This window comes from Podarcis erhardii, assembly GCF_964252035.2.
Source record: "Podarcis erhardii genome assembly, chromosome: 4".
Taxonomy (NCBI): domain Eukaryota; kingdom Metazoa; phylum Chordata; class Lepidosauria; order Squamata; family Lacertidae; genus Podarcis; species Podarcis erhardii.
In genome coordinates this window covers 5,594,891-5,622,482 of record NC_138508.1, presented here as the reverse complement: position 1 = coordinate 5,622,482, position 27,592 = coordinate 5,594,891, and the positions used below count along the sequence as shown (strand labels likewise).

The window sequence follows — 27,592 nt, the reverse complement described above, 5'->3', positions numbered from 1 at the left end:
GTGAAATGATTTGAAAGGAAGGAAGGGCTTGTTGTTGTTTAGTCGTGTCCAACTCTTCGTGACCCCCTGGACCAGGGCACGCCAGGCACTCCTGTCTTCCACTGCCTCCCGCAGTTTGGTCCAACTCATGCTGGTAGCTTCGAGAACACTATCCAACCATCTCTTCCTCTGTCGTCCCCTTCTCCTTGTGCCCTCCATCTTTCCCAACATCAGGGTCTTTTCCAGAGAGTCTTCTCTTCTCATGAGGTGGCCAAAGTCTTGGAGCCTCAGCTTCAGGATCTGTCCTTCCAGTGAGCACTCAGGGCTGATTTCCTTCAGAATGGAGAGGTTAGATCTTCTTGCAGTCCATGGGACTCTCAAGAGTCTCCTCCAGCACCAGAATTCAAAAGCATTAATTCTTTGGTGATCAGCCTTCTTTATGGTCCAGCTCTCACTTCCAGACATCACTACTGGGAAAACCATAGCTTTAACTATACGGACTTTTGTTGGCAAGGTGAGGTCTCTGCTTTTTCAGATGCTGTCTAGGCTTGTCATTGCTTTTCTCCCAAGAACCAGTTGTCTTTTAATTTTGTGACTGCTGAGGGAAGGGAAGAGGTAACCTATTCCTCCTGTTGGCAGCTGAAGCTGGCTGGCCACAGCCCTGATTGGCCAGCTCACAGCTGAATCTGGCTGTGCACAGTGCTGATTTGTTCCCTCCCTATGTTGTCACAGCCACTTCCCCTGGAGCTGTTTTTCAAACTTTTGCAAAACCTATTTCCTCCCCCTTCCCCAAGGAGGAACAAAACTGAATCAAGTGTACATGCTGTGCTTTTAAAATTCTTATTCTTTTTAAAAGGAGGCAGCGTGTGAAGAGGGCTGGGCAGTAAACTGAATCAGTGTTCAGTTAGTATGTCTGCCATTGGAATTCAAGGCACAGGAAGAAGGTGGGCTCCTCCTCTGCTCCAAGGGGAAATCTATGCTGCAGTTCCTGGGTTTTTTATGTACTTTTGTGCATACTTAGATTCACTCTTCTATGAAGGAGAAGCAAAATCCCCAGCTGCCAAACACAAACAGCCAGATCTCATTCATCAGGTCTCTGCATGTTCAAACAATGGACTCCTATGTCGTGGGGTTCCTTTTCCCTTAAAAAATGCATTTCGGGTTTCTTTTATTTGCATTTCAATTGCTTGATCCTCCAGAGCACACCAGATGATCTTGGTTTTCAGAAATACGTACACCCATTCTTGTTATTCAGAAAGGGTTGCAGAGAGTTTCAGTCTTTCAGCAGGTGAGGTCTTCGGAATACTCCAAATGAAACCCTGTTTGCAGTGAAATAATCTGAAAATTTGCAGCCAGGAAGCTGGTCCTATCTAGGCTGGTCTTGTTGCAGTTAACCTGTGGGACTCACTTCCACAGGAGACAGGGATGGCCAGCAATGTGGATGGTTTTAAAAGAGGGTTAGATAAATTCATGGAGGAGGAAAGGGCTATTGATGGCTCCTAGCCAGGGTGGCTCTGCTCCTCTTCCTCCACAGTTGGAGGCAGCAACGCTTCTGAATACCAGTTGCTAGAAACCACAGGAGGAGAGCTCTTGTGTTCGAATCCTGCTTTTGGGTTTCCCAGAGGCATCTGGCTGGCCCCTGTGAGAACAGGATGATGGACTAGGTGGGACTATTTGCCTGATCCAGTAGGCTTTTCTTATGTTCTTATGTAGAGCAGCAACCAGCACCCAACATTTGACAGCAGAGGTAAAAACGTAAAGGTAAAGGTACCCCTGACTGTTAGGTCCAGTAGTGGACGACTCTGGGGTTGCAGCGCTCATCTCGCTTTACAGGCCAAGGGAGCCGGCGTTTGTCTGCAAGACAGTTTTTCCGGGTCATGTGGCCAGCATGACTCAGGTGCTTCTGGCGAAACCAGAGCAGTGCACGGAAATGACATTTACCTTCCCACCGGAGAGGTACCTATTTATCTACTTGCACTTTGATGTGCTTTCAGTTGCACTTTGATGTGCTTTCGAACTGCTAGGTGGGCAGGAGCAGGGACCGAGCAACGGGAGCTCACCCCGTCGTGGGGATTCGAACCGCCGACCTTCTGATCGGCAAGCCCTAGGCTCAGTGGTTTAGACCACAGCGCCACCCACGTCCCTGACATCAGAGGTACAACACAGCTACTGAAGCTTTTCCAAAAGCCTCACAACCTTGCTCTGCATGAAGGTTGGTGGGGAGAGCAGAGGGGTTGCTGTCGCTTTTTTAAAAAAAACAACGAGGCAATAGGATCATCTCAGCATAAACAGAGAGGCTGACACCGAGAGCCGTCAAACCGGTGTCTTGCCATTTGTCTGTGATGAAGAGCTTCAGCAGGCCTGGAGGAGAGATGAGTTCATGACTCTCCAGGCCATTAAGCAGGGACCCATAGCCACTGGCAGTGACTGATGTCAGCGCCTGAGACATCCATCAGAACATCATTATTCTCACACAGCTGGGAAAGGAAGCCCATTAAGCAGAGCCTATCTCGAGGTGCGCTGTCCCCTCGAAGGGCCATCAGTCACAGGGATGGGCTGAGAGCTGGGAGCCACGTTCCTACGAAGTCACCTGCCTGGTGCTCTCCTTCCCAGCATTCACTTGGCAAAAATCCTTTTCCTGTCCAGATGGCCAAGGAAGGCCATCAGCTCTTGTTCTTCTGGCCTCAGTGCCAGATTTACATATAAGCAAGCTATAGCTTAGGGCCCCACTCTCTTGGGCCCCCCAAAAAATCTAAAGGGGAAAAAACTGGATGTACATTTCCAAAATAGAAGATAAAAAACAAATAGAATAAAGCCTACATACAGCAACCTTGTTTTGTGTTATTTAGGCTCCTATGATGTAAGTCATAGGCCCCACCTGCTAGCCTGCTCCCTCAAATATCACTGGTTTTCTCCTTTCTATATATAGGGTGCCTACGTTCTGCATGGACTGGTTGCATAGAGACTGGTTTTTGGAGACTAGATTCTGAATGTCTCTAAATTGTGTTTCTAAAGGAGCTTTTGTTATTGCCAAATGCCAATGTGTTTGCATTATTAAGTTTGTTATGAATCAAAAATCCTTTTAAGTTAGAGCTTAATAATTATTTCACTGTTAATATACTTCTTCTTAATTGTATTTCACTATTAATATACTTCTTCTTAATTATATTTCAGTTCAACAATTCCTTTGATAAAATACATACTTTGTTATGTGCAAATGGCTTGAGATACCTATTGGGTTCATAAATTGCCATATAGCATTTATTCATAATAATAATAATAATAATTTATTATTTATACCCTGCCCATCTGGCTGTGCTTCCCCAACCACTCTAGGCGGCTTCCAAAAAAATATTAAAATACTGTAATACATCAAACATTAAAAGCTTCCCTAAACAGGGCTTCAACACAAAACACAGTGGCAATTTGTTGTTGACAAAGGACAGTTGGACATATAAAGGGCCCCACTACCTCCAGGAACTTAGGGCCTCATCAAACCTAAATCCGGCCCTGCACACACACAAACATACATTCAGTCTATGGCAGAGGGAGCTAAAACTGCGCACTGTCTGGTTTATTGTCCAAACTCCCATCTGTGAGGTTTTCTCGTCTTCCCCAAAATCACTACTTTACTTTTAGAATGGTTGACTGTTAACTGCTCTTTTGTGCAAAAGACATTCAATTTCCTCAAAAGTCTCTGCATCCCAGTTAAGGCAGCAGAAATCAAAACAGTATCGTCCTTCAGGAGCTTAGGGTCTCATCAAACCTAAATCCCACCCTGCCTGGCCATATTTATCTATTTATTTGATACATTTAACCCGTCTCTTCCTCAAATTCACTTCTCTTCAAAGCAGCTTACAAATACATCTAAAACCATACCCTCCAACATTTCTCCGGTGAAAATGGGGTGGTCCTGTTCCTCCATCATCATCATCATCATCATCATCATACCCCACCCATCTTACTATGTTGCCCCAGCCACTCTAAGCAGCTTCCAAAATATGTTTTTTTAAAAAATAAAAAAAACATAATAAAACTATACAGGACTGTACAGTTACTTATTTCCTTGGCTCAGGGTTCGTATAATGCCAAACCCTCCAACCTTTCTCCAACGAAAATAGGTACATTCCAGGGTCATATCAGAAACTGGGACGGCTTCTGTAAAACCAGGACTGTCCCTGGAAAATAGGGACACTTAGAGGGTCTGTAAAACTACAGTCAGCACCACAAATGTGTGTGTTTGTGTGTAACACTTGAAGGAGCTGGGAATGTTTTGCCTGGAAAAGAGGCGAGTGCGAGGAGAGATTACAGCCACCTTCAGAAATCTAAAGGGCTGCCACAGGAAAGGCCGGCTGGGGCAACCCAGCCAGATGGGCAGGGAATAAATAATGAAATTATTACCGTCTCAAGCTTGTTTTCTCCTGCTCAGGAGGGTAGGACTCGAACCCATGGCTTCAAGTTACAAGAAAGGAGATTCCGACTAAACATCAGCAAGAACTTTCTGACAGTAACAGCTGTTCAGCAGTGGAAGAGTCTCTCTTGGGAGTTTGTGGACTCTCCTGACTTGGAGGTTTTTAAGCAGAGGCCATTTGTCAGGGATCGTTGAGCTGAGATTCCTGAGGATCCTCGGAAGAATCATCTCCAAGGAAACAGAAGCAGGTGCAACACAGTTCGAGTAGGGCAGTGGCGGCCCAACTTGTTTTTGGACTCCAACTCCCATCATCCCTGGCTAACAGGACTGGTGGCCAGGGATGATGGGAGTTGTAGTCCCAAAAACTGCTGGAGGGCCAAGTTTGGCCACCACTGGAGTAAGGCTATAAAAGGCTCCCTTTCTGAAACCCTGCCAGCCAGTGTGGACGTTACTGAGCCAGCTGAACCAAAGATCAGCCACAGCTTCCTGTGTTCTCCACGTGGCTCATAATTTGGAGGAGAACGGCTAGGTAGAACACGTGCCTTACATGCAGAAGGTCCCAGAGTCACCTCCCAGGTATGGCTGAGAAGGAATCCCTGTCTGACACCCTGGAAGGAAAGCTGCTGGCAGTCAGTGTGGACAATACTGAGTTACGTGGACTGATGTTCCACCTCTGTCTGAGGCTGCTTCCAATGTTCTTTGTCCCTGAAAGCTCTCCTCCTATCTCACCCCAGGCCTACAGAGGAGGGAAGGAACAGCTTGAATCAGTTTCCATTGACATGCCACAGATAAGGATGTGCAGCGACTGAGAGATGCTTTAGGAGGAGAAATTCCGCCAGCCATAAATCAAAATGTAGCTGGATATCAAATGCAGGGCTCATTGTGGGTTTTTGAGGGACTTGCCATGCCTCCTGCAGATATTCTCCAGCAGAAGAGATGTCTGTTTCCATGGCCAGCTGCTATCAGTAACCCCTCGGTGGGTTGTTCATTCTGCATTCCCTTTCTGCTTCCAAGCGGCACAGCAGATGCCGGCAGCCACGGAGCTTTGCTCTGAAAGACCGTTTCCGGCTCCCAGGAAACACCAGCTCTCTCTGGGGAACTGAGAAACCTCTGCACAAACAAGACTCTGAATAGGTGTGATTGAAATGCAGCTACCTCTGGAGAGGAGCACAGCGACAGCGTACATTGTTTTATTGTTTCATGATCTATTGTTTCACAGCATTTATACACTGCTCAGTTGTAAATAAATCACACCGGAGCGGTTTATTAGGAGAATAAAATTATCAGTAAAAGCAACTATTGAGATAAATAAAACCAGCAATAAACTAAAAACAGATGCTGGAGGAGACTCTTGAGAGTCCCATGGACTGCAAGAAGATCAAACTGATCCATTCTTAAGGAAATCAGCCCTGAGTACACACTGGAAGGACAGATCCTGAAGCTGAGGCTCCAAGACTTTGGCCTCCTCATGAGAAGAGAAGACTCCCTGGAAAAGACCCTGATGTTGGGAAAGATGGAGGGCACAAGGAGAAGGGGACGACAAAGGACGAGATGGTTGGACAGTGTTCTCGAAGCTACAAACATGAGTTTGACCAAACTGTGGGAGGCAGTGGAAGACAGGAGTGCCTGACGTGCTCTGGTCCCTGGGGTCACGAAGAGTTGGACTCGACTAAACGACTAAACAACAACAAACCCCGTGGATTGTGAAGGAGGCATGCAGTTCGTTTTGTTTGACACCTGTCCAACGGCACGGAATTTTGCAGAATCTTCCCGAGGCCCCAGAATCCTGAGAGTCCAAGCTTTCATCTTTGCTTTTGGGTTTAAATAAAAGTCTGCTTCCAGCCCTCATGGTTACAGAGATAGGCTGGGACACCCATCATCCTTCTCTGTAAAAAAAAAGTTCAGTTGCCCAACAGATGGAGCCCTTGGACTGTACAGCCCTGGTCAGTGCTGTGGGGGGATAGGGGCTGTCTGTCCTGTTCTGGCCTGTCATGAGCTTTGCAGTGATCCGGATGTGCAAGGATTAACTGAGCAATGAAAAAGCAGTAGGGAACTGTTTAATGGGATGATTCAATAATCCCATAGCCAGAAGTAACAGGAAACCACTAATTAAAGAGGAAGTAGCGTTGGGAGCCGAAAATGATTTAAAGGAATAGAGGCAAGAGGAGATGGCTCATTCAAAGGCCTGCAGCGAAACAGGGATTTAAGTCAAAGAGGAGTACTTATGAGGAAACATGTATCAGGATCTTCCCCCTGGGCATGGCCTTTGCAGGATCATTATGGGAAATATATGGTTATATTAAGTGCGGAGCTAAAAGACTGCCAGCTGAACGTGCAGGAGGAGTGCCACGAGCTGCGCTAAAGGATCCTAGTGCAGAAAAGTATGTTAACCTTGGGGAATCCCAACTGCTAGATCAGTCCAGAGGGGGTTCTCCTAGTCCCCTATCCTGATTTAAAATGACCAAGCAGGAGCCCACAATGGAAAACCCACAAGGGGGAACCTGTGCAACAAGAGTCTTGGGATTCCCAGCAACTGGTACGCCCACTGTCTCTAATCCTGGAAGTAAGAAAATCATAGAATCATCAAGTTGCAGAGTTGGAAGGGACAGCCGGGGGGGGTCATCTAGTCCAACCCCCTGCAATGCAGGAATCTCAATTAAATCTCAATAGGCATTAAAGCTGCCCAAGTTGGTGGATTCCCATCATCCCCAACTAGCACTGCATGGCACATCCGTGTGTCGGCGGCACTGTGTAGGTGCGGGGCCAGATTTAAGTTTGATAGTTACTGAAGGTAATGGGCCCTTTTATGTCCAGCTGTCATTTGTCAAGAACAAATAGTCACTGTTTTTTTGTGTGTTGAATATATGCTATATGGTGATTTATGGACCTAATAGGAATCTAAAGCCATTTGCACATAACAAAACATTTATTTTATCTAAGTCATTGTTGAACTGAAATACAGCTAAGAAGAAGTATATTAATAGTGAAATAATTATTAAGTTCTAACTTGAAATCACCTTGCCAACAAAGGTCCGTATAGTTAAAGCTATGGTTTTCCCAGTAGTGATGTATGGAAGTGAAAGCTGGACTATAAAGAAAGCTGATCGATGGAGAATGGATGCTTTTGAATTCTGGTGCTGGAGGAGACTCTTGAGAGTCCCATGGACTGCAAGAAGATCAAACTGATCCATTCTGAAGGAAATCAGCCCTGAGTGCACACTGGAAGGACAGATCCTGAAGCTGAGGCTCCAAGACTTTGGCCACCTCATGAGAAGAGAAGACTCCCTGGAAAAGACCCTGATGTTGGGAAAGATGGAGGGCACAAAGAGAAGGGGACGACAGAGGACGAGATGGTGGGACAGTGTTCTCGAAGCTACTAGCATGAGTTTGACCAGACTGTGGGAGGCAGTGGAAGACAGGAGTGCCTGGCGTGCTCTGGTTCATGGGGTCACGAAGAGTCAGACACGACTAAACGACTAAACAACAACAACTTGAAATGATTTTTGATTCATAACAAACTTAACAATGCAAACACATTGGCATTTGGCAATAACAAAAGTTCCTTGAGAAACACAATTTACAAAGACTCATAATCTAGTCTCCAGAAACTCGGTATAACATGAAATAATAATAGGTGTAAATATATGATGCAAACTACTACTAATGATAAATAGTAGAATGTAGGCACCTTACATATAGACATGAGCAAATGAGTGATATTTTAGGGAGCAGGCTAGCAGGCGGGGCCCATGACTTACATCATAGGAGCCTAAATAACACAAAACACTGTTGCTGTATGTAGGTTTTATTCTATTTGTCTTCTATCTTATATTTTGGAAATGTACATCCAGATTTTTTCCTTTTGATTTTTGGGGGGCCCAAGAGAGTGGGGTCCTAAGCTATAGCTTGTTTAGCTTATACATAAATCCGGCACTGGAAGTTGGGATTTATACGTAAATCCAGTACTGTGTAGGTGTGCTGTTCAAACGCTCCCCGCACTCCTCCCAGGGCTGGAAAGGTTTAACCTCAAGTTTGCTAGTAAAACGGATGCATGTCTAAAAAAGTGTTTCACCAACATGAAAAGTTTGGAAAGGTCTGTCCTAGAGGGCATCTGGTTCTCCACTGCTGATCTACTTCATCAGTGCATGAACTGCTATCTTGGGCTGCATTGATATATATTCTGAAAAAAGCCATATCTGGCTTTTTTCAGCCGGAACTTACCAGAACTCAGTTCTGGCACCTCTCAGGTTGGCAGCATTGCAATTACAAGAGAACAAGGGAGGTGTTCATGGTGAATTCCAGCACCTCTTTTCCCACACAAGGGGGTGAGGGGAGGTTTGTAAACAGTGGAGTCAGAGGGGGAAAGAGACCAATATGCCATATGGGGCAGGGAACAGGCACTAACTTTCCTCTGTCTCTGGAGGGTGTGCTGTTGACAGCCACAAAAGTGTGCCCCAAGGCACCTGAGATAGATAGATGTTTAGGATCCACCCTATTCTCTTGACTGCAGTTTGGTTTAACTGATTGCAATATTGTATTTTTACATTGTTTACCCCACCCGTGGGAGCTCAGCCTGCAGCTGTATTGGATTCGAATTTGTTTTCGTATATGAATTTGTTTCTAACCATTTGCATATACTGATTTTTTAAACATAGGGAACTGCTTCCATCTATGGAATCGTTTTTAACCATTGATGTCTTTGCTGTGAACCAGCTTTGAGATAATTTGTGGGACGCGATTAATGAATAGGATTAAATGAATGAATGGTGGAGCCAAGCAAGAAATATTCATAGTGACCTTTCCCTGCCTTTTATGCCCTGCTAAGATCCGTTATGCTGGTTCCCCCTCCCCCTTCTTTCTTGATCAGGAATTCAGCCCCTTCCTTCCAGAATCATAGAACTGCAGAGTTGGAAGAGACCCCAACGGTCATCTAGCAGTCGAATCCGCTGCAATGCAGGAATCACAGCGAAATAAAACCTAATCCTCTTTGCTCTGCTCTCTCTCACCTTCAGCCATCCTTCTTTCCCACTTTCTCGTATTTGACATCTCTTATGGGATGCAACTTGCCTTCCTTGCTAGAGCTCTCTGGAGCGGCGTCTTCCGCAGGGGCCTGCTCCCCTCAGGGTAGCCCACCTGCCACACTCTCTGCTCATAACAGGCCCTGGTGCAGTCAACAAGAAATGCATGGGGCTCCCTGCCTTTCTTTCAGCAACAAACAATCCCTTATCTTCTGTTCCTGCGTTGCAGGGGGTGGGACTGTGAAATATACTCTGAGTCCAGTGTGAATTTCGTGCTCTTTATTCAGCTCATACTGTAGTAGCAATGAATGAAACTTTCCCCAAAACGTCTAGCTATATACAGTGTACCTCTGGATGCGAACAGGATCTGTTCTGGAGCCCCATTCGCATCCTGAAGCAAACGTAAGACGCGACTGCGCATCTGCGCATGCACGGGTCGCGTTTCACCACTTCCGCGCATGCATGTGACGTCATTTTGAGCATCTGCACATGCGCGAGTGGCGAAACCCGGAAGTAACGCGCTCCATTACTTCTGGGTCGCCACGGAGTGCAACCTGAAAATATTCATCCCAAAGCTACTTCAACCCAGGTATGACTGTATACATTATTTACACAACGGGCCCCACGTGATTGGCTAATTCAGGGCTGCTCCTGTAGGCCAATCAGGTTGCGGATTCACCTCCTCCAGAAGCCTGATTGGCTGCTCCTGCAGGCCAATCAGATTGCTGATTCACTTCACGCAGGAGCCTGATTGGCTGCTCCTGCAGGCCAATCAGGTCGCTGATTCACTTCCACCTGGAGCTGCATTGGGTGGCTCCTGCGGACCAATCAGACTGCTGCATTCTGGATCCTATTGTTCTAGGATTCAGCTCAGTACATAACAGACGGAATGATCCTTGGGGGTCCCTTCCAGCCCGAGCATCCTATGAATCTAGGAGCTTCGGTCTCTTTTCCAGCTCTGCTGTTCTTCTTTTAGGGAGCTTCTGATTCACCAGGAAGTCTCACCTCCCCAAAGGGAGAACTGGACCTTGTGGGCAGCTGTAGCAGCTTACCGTCAAATCCTCCGAAATGCCAGGGGGGATTTGGCAGTAATCCTTACAAGGTAGCAAGGGGGAGGGAGGGAGGGAGGGAGGGACACACACATCACAAGCTGTTCTGCTAGCTGAAGGGAAATCAGGTGGGAAGGAGAAACGCAATGGCCAGTATGTCCCAGCAGCAAATATATATAAACATAGTTATATATTCAAAGTGTTGGTGCTGACCTTTAAAGCCCTAAACCAGGGCTTTAAAGGACCAGGTACGCAGCCTGGGAGTCATTTTGGACTCCCTGCTGTCCATGGAGGCGCAGGTCAATTCTGTGTCCAGAGCAGCTGTCTACCAGCTCCATCTGGTCCATAGGCTGAGACCCTTCCTGCCCGCAGACTGTCTCGCCAGAGTGGTGCATGCTCTGGTTATCTCTCGCTTGGACTACTGCAATGCACTCTAGGTGGGGCTACCTTTGAAGGTGACTCGGAAACTACAACCAATCCAGAATGCGGCAGCTGGACTGGTGACTGGGAGCGGCCGCCGAGACCACATAACACCGGTCTTGAAAGATCTTCATTGGCTCCCAGTATGTTTCCAAGCACAATTCAAAGTGTTGGTGCTGACCTTGAAAGCCCTCAATGGCCTCGGTCCAGTATACCTGAAGGAGCGTCTGCACCTCCATCGTTCTGCCCGGACACTGAGATCCAGCTCCAAGGGCCTTCTGGCTGTTCCCTCCCTCTGAGAAGTGAGGTTACAGCTGGGCAGAGGGCCTTCTCGGTGGTGGCACCCACCCTGTGGAACACCCTCCCACCAGATGTCAAGGAAATAAACAACTGCAGTCATACCTCGGTTTGAATATGCTTTGAGTTGAGTGCATTTGAGCTGCACTCCGCGGCAACCCGGAAGTAACGGAGCACATTACTTCCATGTTTTGCCGCTTGCGCACGCGCAGACGCTCAAAATGACGTCACGCGCATGCGCAGAATTGGCGAAAAGCAGCATGTGCGTGCACAGACGTGCCGTCACTAGTTACATTTGCTTCTAGATGCAAACGGGGCTCCGGATCATATCCCGTTCATATCTAGAGGTACCACTGTACCTGACTTTTAGAAGACATCTGAAGGCAGCCTTGTTTAGGGAAGTTTTAAATGTCTAATGTTCTGTCGTGTTTTTAATATTCTGTTGAAAGCTGCCCAGAGTGGCTGGGGAGACCCAGCCAGATGGGCAGGGTATGAGTAATATATTATTGTTATTGTTATTGTTATTGTTATTGTTATTGTTATTGTTATTGTTATTGTTATTGTTGTTATCATCATCATCATTATCAAGGTTGCATGGCATCCACAACTCCAGATCTGAGCAGCAATCTAATCTGCAAAGGCTGAAACCATGTCTCTTCCAAAACCCAGATTATAATCTATTATTTTATCTTGTGTACGGCCCTGGGATCTTTTGATGAAGGGTGGTATTTTAATCTAATAAATAAACAGATATAAATTAAAATGAAATAGTCTGTGGCTCAGCAGAATTGGCTGTACACAGTGGCGTAGCGTGGAGGTGCAGGGGGGGCCGGCCGCACTGGGCGCAACATCTGGGGGGCGCGCTCGCCACCTCTGGAGTCGCCGAAGAGCCTCGGGCGCAGGCTGTAGCAGAGCCCCATGTCTCGCGGAACTGACGAGCTGTGCGCGCGTCTGGGCTGAAGGCGTCCGGCAGGCAGCGGCTCTCAGCGCTCGCCGCGGTCCCCGCGCGTCAGGGCCGCGGAGGGCGCGCCAGGCAACCCCTCCTCACAGCCCCCCCCCCCGCCGCGGCCGCCACTGCTGCCATGTTGCATTTTCCTCGCCTCTCTGCCCTCCTCCTCCTCCGGGCAAGCGGCGCCGTTTGGGCGGCAGCGGCAACTCGCCTCAGATCACCTGACACGGACCCACCGCCGCCGTGGCTACCTTACCGTAAATACCCCAGCCCAGGCAGCAGCAAGAAGCTGGCAGCGGCGGCAGGTTAGGGGTTAGGGGCGCAAATTACTTGCCTTGCCCCGGGTTAGGGGGCGCAAATTACTTGCCTTGCCCCAGGTGCTGACAACCCATGCTACTCCGCTGGCTGTACAGCTTCCTTCCTTCTCTACCTGGGATCCATTCTTACACCTGTGCAGGCTGCTCTGAGGTTAAACATGAGCTACTTGGTGCATACGTATGCTTGGCTGTGATCCCCGCATTGCGTGGGGTTGGACTAGAGGACCTTGAGGGGTCCCTTTCAACTCAGCAATTCGATGGTTAGAAACAATTTAAAGCGTACGCCTCGAGGTTCAAAAGTGGACAGGGGGGTTTTCAGCATCCTCCTTAAACTATTTTAACAGGGAGAAATGTAAAGTATTGCACTTGGGCAAAAAAAATGAGAGGCACAAATACAAGATGGGTGACACCTGGCTTGAGAGCAGTACATGTGAAAAGGATCTAGGAGTCTTGGTTGACCACAAACTTGACATGAGCCAACAGTGTGACGCGGCAGCTAAAAAAGCCAATGCAATTCTGGGCTGCATCAATAGGAGTATTGCATCTAGATCAAGGGAAGTAATAGTGCCACTGTATTCTGCTCTGGTCAGACCTCACCTGGAGTACTGTGTCTAGTTCTGGGCACCACAGTTCAAGAAGGACACTGACAAACTGGAACGTGTCCAGAGGAGGGCAACCAAAATGGTCAAAGGTCTGGAAACGATGCCTTATGAGGAACGGCTAAGGGAGCTGGAGAAGAGGAGGTTAAGGGGTGATATGATAGCCATGTTCAAATATATAAAAGGATGTCACATAGAGGAGGGAGAAAGGTTGTTTTCTGCTGCTCCAGAGAAGCGGACACGGAGCAATGGTTCCAAACTACAAGAAAGAAGATTCCACCTAAACATTAGGAAGAACTTCCTGATAGTAAGAGCTGTTCGACAGTGGAATTTGCTGCCAAGGAACGTGGTGGAGTCTCCTTCTTTGGAGGTCTTTAAGCAGAGGCTTGACAACCATATGTCAGGAGTGCTCTGATGGTGTTTCCTGCTTGGCAGGGGGTTGGACTCGATGGCCCTTGTGGTCTCTTCCAACTCTAGGATTCTATGATTCTAAGGTGCCAGTTACAAATCCTTGCAGAGGGAGTCCCACAGATTAGGGGCCGCCACAGAGGAGACCCGCTTCCCCATAGCCTCTGAGGGCCGAAGGGCTACATTCAGCTGGACCGTTGTTTTTTTAAAGGCCAGGAGGCTGTTTCTCACTTTCCCTTCACACTCAGCCAAGAAAAATCTTTGCTTGGTGAGAATGACCACTTAACACTCTGATTCTAAGCCAAGGTTCTTTATTGGGAAGCGCCAACAAGCAGGTGCTAATGGGACTTGCTCCCGGCTTTTGAATGGCGCCTCTGAGCACCCCACCCTCAGCTTGGAGAGGTCCCCTTTCTTTATGCTCAGTGTTCATCGCATATTTGAGAGCTTTTTTGAGAACACCAGGGCTCTGTTTCTCTAAAGGAGAAACAGTTATTATTACTATTATTATATGTGTTATATATATATATATATATATATATATATATATATATATATATATATAATGTTATAATATATATATTTTATATTATATATTATTATATGTCCCCCCCCCTTTATGGTTTTGATCTATGTAAAATGAGGCTGCATTTTAAATTGAATTTTAACCTGTATTTTAAATTGGTTTCCTCCCCCAATTATGTTTTTACTGTGATTTTACTGGTGTTAACCGCCCTGAGCCCGGCTCTGGCTGGGGAGGGCAGGGTATAAATAAAATTATTATTATTATTATTAATAATAATAATAATAATAATAATAATAATAATGCCCAACCCAACGGCTAAGGGAGCTGGGCATGTTTAGCCTGGAGAAGATGAGGTTAAGGGGTGATATGATAGCCATGTTCAAATATATAAAAGGATGTAGAGGAGGGAGAAAGGTTGTTTTCTGCTGCTCCAGAGAAGCGGACACGGAGCAATGGTTCCAAACTACAAGAAAGAAGATTCCACCTAAACATTAGGAAGAACTTCCTGACAGTAAGAGCTGTTTGACAGTGGAATTTGCTGCCAAGGAGTGTGGTGGAGTCTCCTTCTTTGGAGGTCTTTAAGCAGAGGCTTGACAACCATATGTCAGGAGTGCTCTGATGGTGTTTCCTGCTTGGCAGGGGGTTGGACTCGATGGCCCTTGTGGTCTCTTCCAACTCTATGATTCTAGGATTCTAGGATTCTATGATCTGACTGGGTTGCCCCATCCACTCTGGGCGGCTTCCAACAGATATAAAAACATCAGAGAACATTAAACATTTTTTTAAAAAACCTCCCTAGGCAAGGCTGCCTTCAGATGTCTTCTAAAGGTTGTCTAGTTACTTATTGTTCCATACCCTCCAACACATCTCTGATGAAAATAGGAACTTCATAAGGAAAAGTGGGACATTCCGGGATCTAATCAGAAACCGGGATGCCTAAAGATGGAGCCTTAAGATGGTGCCAGGAGAGTCTCCCTGGGGAGGGCGTCCCACAAACAGGGAGCCGCTACAGAAAAGGTCCCGTTCTCGTGTTGCCACCCTCTGAACCTCTCATGAAGGAGGTGCCTGGAATCCTTGGGCATTTCTCCAAAGCTAATTTACCATTTTGTGTTTGCGGGGCACTCTAGCCTTTCGCCTCATTCTTGTACCAGCTCTCCTTCAGCTCTGCTTTCTTTTTTAATTGTCCTTTCAGAGATGCCGTCCTGCAGCAGAAGAGGGTGGACTGCAAAGGGCTCCCATCGGCGGAGTTGCAGGGCAAGCCCATGGTTGGCCTGGCCGCCCCGTTAGCCCCGGATAAGCAAGGTAAGAACCAGATTTCTTTCAAGGAATCTGGGGACACTTTCCTTTTCTCTTTCCTTTTTCTTTTTTTGAATTTCATGCTTTATTATTTTAGGAAAGCCACTTCCGCCCTGCAGAGGAGGTGAGGTAATAATAATAATAATAATAATAATAATTTATTATTTATACACCGCCCATCTGGCTGGGTTTCCCCAGCCACTCTGGGCGGCTTCCAACAAAACACTAAAATACAATAACCTATCAAACATTAAAAGCTTCCCTAAACAGGGCTGCCTTCAGATGTCTTCTAAAAGTCTCTTTGACATCTGGTGGGAGGGTGTTCCACAGGGCGGGCACCACTACCGAGAAGGCCCTCTGCCTGGTTCCCTGTAACTTGGCTTCTTGCAGTGAGGGAACCGCCAGAAGGCCCTCAGCGCTGGACCTCAGCGTCCGGGCTGAACGATGGGGGTGGAGACGCTTCTTCAGGTATACTGGACTGAGGCCGTTTAGGGCTTTCAAGGTCAGCACCAACACTTTGAATTGTGCTCAGAAACGTACTGGGAGCCAATGTAGGTCTTTCAAGACTGGTGTTATGTGGTCTCGGCGGCCGCTCCCAGTCACCAGTCTAGCTGCCACATTCTGCGGGCTTCACAGCCCCACCATGTGTGCGGTGGCTGGAGCCCAGCCCCCACACGATTGGGGGAATCCCCGGCTGTGTCACCCCCTGGCCAGCCAATCGGCTGGCTCTGGGGGTGTGGCCTGCCCAGGCCAGGGATCTCCCTCTTTTGCCACCCACCAGCTGTTCGGGTTGCCCAGAGTTCTTGACCTTTTTTGGGGGGGAACCCCAAAGTTGTCGAGCGCGCATCTCAACACAAGGCAGTTGGAGAAGCCCATCTACAAACACACAAATGCCCCCCAAAAAGAGAGATGGAGGGGTGTGGAGAGAGATTAAGTAAAGACGCTCACTGGTCTTGGGAAAACACGCATTAAAACACACACACAAGGCAGCCGAGCGGCTCAGAGCCCGTTGGAGCTCTGTGGGCTCTTCTGCTGCAGGCGGCTCTGCGCGAGTTCGGGGTGAGCGTTGATCGAGGATCCGAGCCAGAAGAAAGCTCTCTGGCTCACGCCTCGGTTTAAATAGCTCCCACGCCAACCAGCCAGCGGATTGGCTGGCTGGAACTTTGGCATGGCTGGGACCTCCAGTGCTGCTCGCTGCCATGGCGCCCGCCATGTTGCCTCGCCGGAAGTCCCCAGGCATAAATCCAGGGACATTAATTAAAATCCAGGGACAGATTTATTGGTAAAACCTATTTGGTGTTTTGCAACTTTCTGGCCAGATGCAGGACCTTAGCCAGACCTAGCAGAGTAAACGCAGAATCCACGGAAGCAATTGGCGGCTTGGCTGCAGACAGAATAGACGAAGCAGGAACCAGGAACTTGTAGTTAGGTGTTTATTATATACAGTGGACTATTTATAGGAACAGAACACGGTTCTTTTGCTAGCTCTCTCTGACACAACTCACAGCTCCTACACTGACACACAGAACTCTGAACTCACGAACTCCGAACTAACAGATTCCAGTTAGTAGGCCATTAATTATCACTCCTTGAGAGAGCTTGACCAATCAGGGAGCAGTCTCCATGTCTCTGTTATCACCAGGCAGACTTACTCCTTCAGATTGCCTTCTGGCTGTCTGCCAAACCTTAATTGACTCTGTGTGAGTAGCTGCACGTACACAGTTTCCCAACAAGATTTTGTCCGGAGAGAGATTGGTGAATCTAGGGGCTGTCCCCGGGAACCAGGGATGTCTGGTAACCCTAGTTTAGCTTGGTGAGATCTATGGGTATAGGGTGGTGTAAAAAATTATTAAATAGTAACAATAAAAATATCCCCCCCCCCATTCTGCCCAAATAGTGCATGGCTGGGGAACCTGGAGAGGCAGTGTGGTTCAGTGGTTAGAGTGCTGGACTAGGACCTGGGAGACCAAGGTTCAAATTCCCACCCATCCGTGAATGAAGGTCACTGGGTGTGACCTTGAGCCAGTCTCTGCTCCTCTCAGCATACCCTACCTCACAGGGTTGTCGTGAGGATAAACCACGCAGGACGAGGAAGCTGCACATGCCACCTTGAGCTCCTGGGAGGAAAAGGGAGGCTTTAAATGCAAAACAAAATAAGGCAAAATTAAAATTACATACTTTTTTTTTTTTTTTTTTGTATCCCGCCCCTCTGACTGGCTTGCCCCCAGCCTCTTTGGGTAGCTATGTGTCCGTTTGGAGAAGTTTGTATGGAAATGCTTGCAAACCTTCATGAGAATTTTATTTTTTAAAAACGACGTGGAAATCATAGAATCAGAGTTGGAAGGGACCACAGGGGGTCATCTAGTCCAACCCCCTGCAATGCAGGAATTTTCAGCCGGTGGTGGGGCTTGAACCCACGACCCTGAGATTAAGAGTCTCTACCAACTGAGCTATCTCACTTAATACGGAACAATGGGGAAACAAGGAACTGATTTTTATTTTATTTGGAGGATTAATATCCTGATCTTCAGCCCAAAATATCAGAGAAGCTTACATACGATCAGAACAAGCACGGGCTTGTAATCTGAACAGAAACACGACACGCAAGGGGAATGGGCTGGAGAGGGAAGAGGAAGAACAAAACCTCAAACCAGGCACCAGTTTCTAAGCAGTTGTTCCTATAATGAAGAGCTGGCTCGGTTCAGGGGCAAAGAGGTGCAGCCTGGCAAAATGGCTGCCCTACCCAGGTGACAGTGGAAGGTTTGCCCATTTCTCAAATCTGGGTGGCATTGCCCTGTCCCCGCTGCTTTTCTCCTCCATCTCGTGGGGTACAAAGGGTTCTCCCCCCCTTATCTCCAGCCCCCCGTCTTCCTGCTTCCTTCTCCTTCCTGCCTCCCCCTTTGCTAAACTCTCGTCCTGATGGGGTCCCGTCCTCTTTGTCTTGCAGTGCTGATCATCCCCTTGGCGGACAAAGATGCAGGGACCGTGGTCTGTGTCATCCTGGTAAGTCCACAGGTATTCACACCTAAGAGGGTCTGCGGGGAAGGAGGCGTTCTACTCAGGTCTTTGTGGACGGAGGCATTATTTATTTCACAAAATATATACACCTCCCGGTTGTTGTTGTTTTACAAACCCACAACCTCAAAGCGGTTCACGAACAGGCTAAAGCAGTTAAATTATCATGGCGAAAAATGAGCACCCATAATTTCAGACCTTCGAAAATCAAGAGGCAGGGAGTTCCACAGGGCAGGTGCTGCCACACTAAGCAATTGAGTTCTTACAAATGCACAGCAGGTATTATGTAGCAGCTGTGGCCATGCCAATTCTACCAACTGAAGCAGTCGAGTGGGCAATAGGTATATGGGGTACGGTGTTCTCGTAGGTAAACTGGTCCCAAAAGGCTTTAGATACCAATAGCAACACATTGAACTTGGCTTGGCAACAGATTGGTGCCCAGTGTAGAACTCTGAGCAGCAATTAGATGCCGAAAAGGCCTTGCTCCAGTTGGCATCCACAGCGCCAAGCTGGGCTGTTTTGCATTTAATTCCTTGGCTGGGCTCTGTAACGTTTTTTCAGACTGCTGCTTTCAGCTTGTTCTACCTGTAACGAGATTATTTTAGCCATAGTTTGCGGTTTTAATTGCTTATCCAGGCTGCCTTGAGAGGGCTTTACCCAGAAACCCAGACTGGCGGCTCAGCAGTGTGTGGCAAGAGAGGCTGAAGAGGTCATTCGTGGCAGCCTCTCTGACACGGCCATTATCGGCACTCCAATTAAGCCGCCTCGTTCAAGCCCCAAGAGCCGGAGGGTCAAACCGGGATGCGATTTCTGCAGAACTTTCCCTTCACGGAGGCGGCGAGGCGAGTGGCGAGGTTAACCAAGCCCTGGAGCTGCCCGACTTCTCTTGCCAGCGCCCAGCAAGGTTGCGGTGACGGAGTCGGCAGCCGGGGAGATAAGGGCTTAAGTGGATTAGCGCCTGGTGCTCTGGTGCCACATCTGCGAAATTCGCACCAGCGCTTATTAAAAAGGAATTAAGATGATTAAGAGGCGCTGACCTTTCCCTGCTGGCACAGGGAGATGGGACCACATGGCAGGCGCCCTTCGTTTCCACTAAGCTGCATTGGTCTTTACAGTTGCTGGCAGGAGTGAGGCCTTGTCAGAATAATAATAATAATAATAATAATAATAATAATAATAATAATAATAATAATAAATACCCTGCCCCTCTGGCTGGGTTGCCCCAGCTGAGCGGCTTCCAACAAATGCAAAAGCATAATAAAACAACAAACATTAAAAACTTCCCGGTACAGGGCTGCCTTCAGATGAACAACATCTGTGCTCAGAGATTGGCGCTGGCCGCCGCTTTGCAACTGGGTGTTAGAATAATAGAAATGAAGAGTTGGAAGAGACCCAGAGGGTCATCTAGTCCAACCCCCTGCAATGCAGGAAACTCAGCTATTCCTATATAAAGCCGTTAAAAGCTTGGGGCCGGTTTACCTGTGAGATCACCTCGCCCCATATACACCCCTCCAGCTGCTTTGACTGGCAGAACTGGCACTCCACGTATCACCTGTTCCACATTCGTAAGAATCTGATAGTTTTGTGTGGCAGTGCTTGCTATATACTTTGGAACTCCCTGCCACTTGAAATCAGGCAAGTACCTTCAGAGTCCTCTTTTCCACTCCTGCTAAAAACACCCCTGTTTTGACAAGCCAGTCCAGCGGTTTTAGAAATTGTGAGTTTTAATCTGTTTGGGGGGTTTTTTAAAAAAACTTTTGAAAAGTTTTAAATTGTTGTTGTTGTTTTCTTATCATTAATCTTATCGCTTTATCTTTTTTTGTGAACAGTTTTGAGGGTTTTTTAACAATCAAGTGGCGTACAAATTTTATAAAATCAAATAAATTAAAATAAATAAAGATCAAGTATGACAGCAAAAGGATGGCAGTATAAACTATCCAGAGTGGTTTAACCAGGCATAGGCAAACTCTGCCCCCAAGATGTTTTGGGACTACAACTCCCATCATCCCTAGCTAACAGGACCGGTGGTCAGGGATGATGGGAATTGTAGTCCCAAAACATCTGGAGGGCTGAGTTTGCCTATGCCTGGGTTTAACTATCCACCCCTCTGCATGGGGAATTCTGGAAAATGTAGCTCTGGGAGAGGAATTGAGGACCCCCTAGCAACTCTCAGCACCCTAAACAAGCTACAACTCCCAGGATTCTTTACGGGGGGGGGGGGAGAGCCATGGCTGTTTGAACTGGCATCATTGTGTTTTAAAGGGATGGTGTGAATGTGGCTGGGCTGATTGACAGGGAGAACTGGGCTCCTTTCTGCAGGATCTCATGCTCCCCAGTTGTTGGACTGGGCCTGCTTTTAGCAGCTTGCTTGTCAGAATTACAGAGCAGGGAGCTTGTGTTGCATTTCTTCCTGGCAGGCTTGGTGGGGTTGGCTAAGGTCTCTGTGAGGCTGGTGAGAACTCAGTGCTAATTAACCGGAGATTTATGACAGGGGCACTTTTCTAGGGAGAACTGCAAATGGAAGGAACGAAGTAGAGAAAGAGAAGAATGCTGTGCATTCATTGCCAGGATCGCTGTGGAAGCATTCTGTCAGGGAACTGCCATCGGAGCCAGAGGCGGAAGGAAGGCTCCAGAGGGATGCCGGAGAGGGTCCCAGTAGGTAGAGAGGCAGCCCATCCGCTGGGGAAGGAAATCAGCGTAGCACCAGTAGAGGAGGGGGGCAGATGGGGGAATCTGAGAGAAGGCTCCAGGACTCCTCGCAGGAGACCAGTGGGGAGAGCACGGGTCCTCCGCTGCCCACACCCTCCCTGCGCAGAAGACTTCCGCGCAGGGAGAGTAGGAGGAGACTGGGTGTCAAAGAACTTCTATGCTGGAAGAAGTTCAAGAAATGCCCACTGACAGATTCTGCCAGCGATTGAGACAGCCACGGATGGGTGGCTGTCCGGACAGAAAGGGTTCACCCAGGTAACCCAGCCAGGTGTGATGCCAACTTATGCACGAGCAACCCCCCTAGAACCATTACACATTCTTAGTGTAATTCAGTGGCAAGAGGGCATTACAGTTTAATTTGCACACACACACACACACACACACAGAGAGAGAGAGAGAGAGCGCGCCAGCTTTACGTATAAGCTAAACAAGCTCTGGGACGTGGGTGGCACTGTGGGTTAAACCACAGAGCCTAGGGCTTGCCGATCAGAAGGTCGGCGGTTCGAATCCCCGCAACGCGGTGAGCTCCCGTTGCTCGGTCCCTGCTCCTGCCAACCTAGCAGTTCGAAAGCATGTCCAAGTGCAAGTAGATAAATAGGTACCACTCCAGCGGGAAGGTAAACAATATTTCCGTGTGCTGCTCTGGTTCGCCAGAAGCGGCTTAGTCATGCTGGCCACATGACCTGGAAGCTGTACGCCGGCTCCCTCGGCCAGTAAAGCGAGATGAGCGCTGCAACCCCAGAGTCGTCCACAACTGGACCTAATGGTCAGGGGTCCGTTTACCTTTTTAAACAAGCTCTAGCTTAGGGTCCCACTCTCTTTGGGCCCCCAAAAAATTAAAGGTAAAAAAAACACCTGGATGTACATTTCCAAAATAGAAGATAAAAAACAAATAAAGTAAAACGTACATACAGCAACCGTGTTTTGTATTGTGTAGGCTTCTATGATGTAAGCAATGGGCCGCGCCTGCTAGCCTGCTCCCTAAAATATCACTGGTTGGCTCATTTCTATATATAGGGTGCCTACATTCTGCATGGTTGCATGGCAACCTGTACAAATGGCTTTAGATACCTATTAGGTCCATAAATTGAGACGCAGGTGGCACTGTGGGTTAAACCACTGAGCCTAGGGCTTGCCAATCAGAAGGTCAGCGGTTCGAATCCCCATGACGGGGTGAGCTCCCGTTGCTTGGTCCCTGCTCCTGCCAACCTAGCAGTTCAAAAGCATGAAGTGCAAGTAAATAAATAGGTACCGCTCCGTCAGGAAGGTAAACGGCGTTTCCATGCGCTGCTCTGGTTCGCCAGAAGTGGCTTAGTCCTGCTGGCCACATGACCCAGAAGCTGTATGCCGGCTCCCTCGGCCAGTAAAGCGAGATGAGCGCCAAAACCCCAGAGTTGTCCGCGACTGGACCTAATAGTCAGGGGTCCCTTTACCTTTATCTTTAGGTCCATAAATTACCATATAGCATATATTCAACACAAAAGCAGCAACCATTTGTTGTTGACAAAGGACAGCTGGACATATAAAGGGCCCCATTACCTTCAGGAGCTGAGGGCCTGATCAAACCTCAGTCCGGCCCTGCACACACACAAACATACATTCAGTCTATGGCAGAGGGAGCTAAAACTGCGCACTGTCTGGTTTATTTTCCAAACTCCCATCTGTGAGGTTTTCTCTTCTTCCCCAAAATCACCACTTTCCTTTTAGAACGGTTGACTGTTAACTGTTCTTTTGTGCAAAACACATTCAATTTCCTCAAAAGTCTCCGCATCCCAGTTAAGGCAGCAGAAATCAAAACAGTATCGTCAGCATACGAAAGAACTGAGAGCTTGACATTCTGAATAGAAACAGGAAAATATTCTAGACCTCTCAGTTCTCGAACAATGTCGTTTATATAAAAATGAAAAAAGAAAGTGTGTGAGGACTGTCTGGTTGAAGGAGTTGGGTATCTTTAGCCTGGAGAAGAGAAGAAACAGAATAGATGTGATTTGTTATTGTTCAGTCGTTTAGCCGTGTCCGACTCTTCGTGACCCCATGGACCAGAGCACGCCAGGTCCTCCTGTCTTCCACTGCTTCCCACAGTTTCGTAACAAACTCATGCTGGTAGCTTCAAGATAGATGGGATAGCCATCTTCAAAGATCGGAAGTGCTGTCACGTGGAAGGGCAAAACCGAAACCAATGCATTAAAGTGTCAATAAAGGAGACTCCAGCTTTACAAAAAAAACTGGAATCATTCCTTCTTGGGATTCTAACTGGCAATATTCCAAAAGAAAGATTAAAATTATTTTTCTATGCAGTTAACGGTGGCTAGGATATTAATAGCCAAGTACTGGAAGGGTAACCATATACCAACTAGAGAAAAATGGCTACAAAAGCTGAGCGAATACTTGGAACTCGCTAAGTTGACTGAAGCCTTAAGGAACAAGTCAAATAAAATAGCCCAGAAGGAATGGGAATGCCTAAATACCTACCTATCGAGTCAAGGTTCAACAACCAAGATTTGGTTGTGTTTAGAATAAATCCGTAAGTGGGGAAATGTCTCCTTATACCAAGATGAGGGATATATTGAAATACAGAGAAATTGTTTTAGTTACAGGAAATGAACCACCATGAGGTCGATGGAAGTAAAAAAAAACCATTAATAAAAAGAAATCCACTCTAAAAGAGTCAGCTTCTTGGTAGAGAAATGACATTCAGGGATGTCTATTATAGTTATCTTGTACTATACTTATGTTCTGACTTTTTGCGTTTGCTCTGTTTTGCTGTTTTCTTTTTTCCTTTTTTTATTCAGTTGAAATATTTGTATACTTTGTTTCATTTGCATCTGCATAATAATTCAATAAAAATTTAAATTAAAACAAATATTGAAAAGGAAAAAATAAAATAAAGGAGATTCTGACCAGCCATTGGGTCCTCCAGTGGCATAACACCTCTCATAGAATCACAGCACAGCAGAATTGGAAGGGGACCCCCAAGGCTCATCTAGTCCAACCCCCTTCCAGGCAGGAACCACCGCTAAAGAATCCATGACAAATGACCACCCAAGCTCTGTTTAAAAACCTCCAATGAGAGTCCACCACCTCCTGAGGGAGACTGTTTCACTGTCCAACAGCTCTTACTGCCAGACAGTTCCTCCTGATGTTTAGTGAGAACCTCCTTTCTTGGAACTTGAAGCCATGGATTCGAGTCCTACCCTCCAAAGCACGAGAAAGCAAGCTTGCTCCCTCTTCCACATGGCCGCCCTTTAGGTATTTGAAGATGGCTACCCCATCTCCTCTCAGTCAACTCTTTTCCAGGCTAAGCACACCCAGCTCCTTCAACCATTCCTCTGTTAGATTTCTGTTATGCCACTGTGCAGTTTTTGGAGTCGCAAGACTCTGTTGACATTCCAGACTGTTGGAAGTCTCATGGGAGATGGGAGACGGATGTTGAAGTTCTGGTTTCCCGTTTTCTTTGCTCTTGTTGTTCTCTGTCTCTCACAGAGAGCAGACACATATTCTTTTCTGTCCTGCGTAGTTAGAAATAAACGTAGCAATGTAGCACATATTTCTGGCTCGGTGTAGTGGTTAAGAGCGGTAGACTCGTAATCTTGTGAACCGGGTTCGCTTCCCCGCTCCTCCACATGCAGCTGCTGGGTGACCTTGGGCCAGTCACACTTCTCTGAAGTCTCTCAGCCCCACTCACCTCACAGAGTGTTTGTTGTCGGGGAGGAAGGGAAAGGAGAACGTTAGCCGCTTTGAGACTCCTTCGGGTAGTGATAAAGTGGGATATCAAATCCAAATCCAAACTCTTCTGTTTGGGTACTCTGCGTAATGGGAGCGTACCTGAAGTCTCATTAAAGGCTTAGGTCATTAATCACCGTCGGAGCAGAGGTTGATGGATTCCAAAGATACGACGAGGAGGAGAGCCATTACAGCTCGGTCGTACGGAAGCTTGGTTTCCAGACCCTTGATCATCTTAGTCGCCCTCCTCTGCATGCTTCCCAGCTTGTCAACATCCTTCTTAAACTGTGCTGCCCAGAACTAGACATAGAATCACAGAATTGTAATAATGGAAGGGACCCCAAGGGTCATCCAGCCCAACCCGCTGCAATGTAGGAATCCTTTTGCCCAACGTGAGGCTCAAACCCACGACCTTGAGATTAAGAGTCTCATGCTCTACCAACTGAGCTATGAAGAATATATATATAATGCTCTTAATGTTCGGCTGTTTGTGGTCTGTCGTTCTCAAACAGTTGCATCGATGGTCTGCTGCAGCACTTTTACTGCTGCGTAGTTTGGATAAGCTGTCAAGGTTCTGAGAAAATGGGGTGGTAAACGGTGACACAAGCTCAGCTTCCAGCAGCTGCATAAAGCAGACCCAAGTTATATTGCCCCCAGGCTGCATCAGTGGCCATAAGGCTGGGAGCAGTGCCTGTTGCTGCTTCACGAGTCCGTGTCCAAGGCCAGATCCGAACCAGAGGCTTCTGTCACTATCCTATGTCACTGCTGTCCCCCTCCATCTCTGCAGCCCCTGTTAAGAGCCCGTTTTCTGGGCTGGCTTGGGCCTTTCCTTCCACAAGTCAGAAAGAACTCTAGCATGTGGGAGCTTCTGCTAGGCAAAAGGACCTTGAGGCAAGGGCTTTGGGATGACGGGGAGCGAGGAGCACCCCCCCTTTTCTGCATCTCATTATCCTTATCTCCCTGGGACTGTAGTTATCTGTCCCTGCTTTCTCGAACTCATTTGTGTCTAACTCTCTGCTGAGAGATGCTCGCCTCGCGCAGGGAAGCAGAGAGGGCACTCACCCAAAGCGTAACCCATGGGTCAGGAACCTTTTTCAGCCGTGGGCCAGTCCACCGTCCCTCAGACCTTAGTGGGGGCCGGACTATTTTTTTTTTTTTTTTTTGAGAGGGGGAAACAAATTCCTATGCCTCACAAATAACCCAGAGATGCATTTTAAATAAAAGCACATATTCTACTCCTGTAAAAACACCAGGCACACCCCACAAATAACCCAGAGATGCATTTTAAATAACATGACACGTTCTAATCATGTAAAAACACGCTGATTCCCGAACCATCTCGCTTCATTTAAAGATTTTCAGAGACTTTGAGACTAACAATTTCATTTTGCACTTATTATGGTTTGAAGGAATTCTATAAAGATTATCTGTTGCTTATGTACACGGTCATCGTGTTGCTGACAAACAACTCTTACGGTCAGAAACATCTTCCTGATGAAAGCTGACCTTGAAATTGTCGCTTTAACACTCTTCCCTTCTCCTTTTCAGGTACACTGCAGTCTACTCTCTGAATCGGATGAGCTGAACCTTCACGCTTTAGAGAAGCACGTAAGTATTATTATTAGTAATATTATTATTATTATTATTATTAGTATGCCCCACAGAGGAACTTACGATCTTCAAATAAAAACATCTTGAAGGTCCCAAGCCACAGAGAGGTTAGGCTGGCCTCAACTAGAGCCAGGGCTTTTTCGGCTGCGGCTCCAACCTGGTGGAACGCTCTCTCACAAGAGACAAGGGCCCTGCAGGACTTGACATCTTTCCGCAGGGCCTGCAAGACAGAGCTGTTCCACCTGGCCTTTGGTCAGGGCGCAGCCTGACTCCCTCCTCTGGCAATCTTTACAAAACTTTAGTTTATGGTTGCCATCAATTTTGATTTTAATTCATTTTAATCCATTTTTATAATGTTTTATAATGTTGTACTGTTTTAGTGTTGTTAGCCGCCCTGAGCCCGGCTTCGGCTGGGGAGGGCGGGATATAAATAAAATTTATTATTATTATTATTATTATTATTATTATTATTATTATTATCATCATCATCTTTGTGTGATGCTACTCACCAGTACAGAATACCTTAAACTCTTTGTGTGTCTGCTGCTACCAACAGCACTTTGATCAAGATATTCTTTACCCTTGTCCTTGTTACCCGTCGACCTGCTTTAGACACCGTTTTAATGCGGGGACTCTGCTGCCATCTCTTAAGACTCACCTTCCATCATCTTTCTCCCTGGAAGACATTTACATGTGTTAGCGGATAATATGCCATCTTCTTGAGTGGGTGGAGATTTACCAAGTTGTTACTCCAGCATCTCATCTACCGCAGTGAACATAAGAATATAAGGAGAGCCTGGTTTCAGAATCAGGACAATTCCCCCTGGGTAGTCCAGTATCAGGGGACACGAGTGGCGCTGTGGGTTAAACCACAGAGCCTAGGGCTTGTCGATCAGAAGGTCGGCAGTTCGAATCCCCGCGATGGGGTGAGCTCCCATTGCTCAGTCCCTGCTCCTGCCCACTTGGCAGTTTGAATGCATGTCAAAGTGCAAGTAGATAAATAGGTACCGCTCCGGCGGGAAGGTAAATGGCATTTCTGTGTGCTGCTCTGGTTCACCAGAAGCGGCTTAGTCATGCTGGCCACATGACCCGGAAAAACTGTCTGTGGACAAACGCCGGCTCCCTCCGCCAATAAAGCAAGATGAGCGCCACAACCCCAGAGTTGTCTGCGACTGGACTTAACTGTCAGGGGTCCTTTACCTTTACCTTTTTATCACTTCACCTCTCAGCCTTCTCTTTTCCACTTTCCAGCTTGTATGATATCCTTC

The 27,592-nt window shown here is 47.3% G+C and overlaps 1 protein-coding gene across 5 annotated transcripts in view; it reads left to right on the top strand.

Moving 5' to 3' along the window:
- The window catches only part of PDE2A (phosphodiesterase 2A), a 386,253-nt gene that overhangs the window by 314,489 nt on the left and 44,172 nt on the right, over positions 1-27,592 (top strand). For all 5 annotated transcript variants that reach the window (XM_081860195.1, XM_081860197.1, XM_081860198.1 and 2 more), the window contains 3 exons: positions 15,163-15,272; positions 18,214-18,269; positions 26,262-26,321. In XM_081860195.1, the coding sequence (XP_081716321.1) occupies positions 15,163-15,272; positions 18,214-18,269; positions 26,262-26,321 (226 nt within the window). The remainder of the gene's footprint in view (positions 1-15,162; positions 15,273-18,213; positions 18,270-26,261; positions 26,322-27,592) is intronic.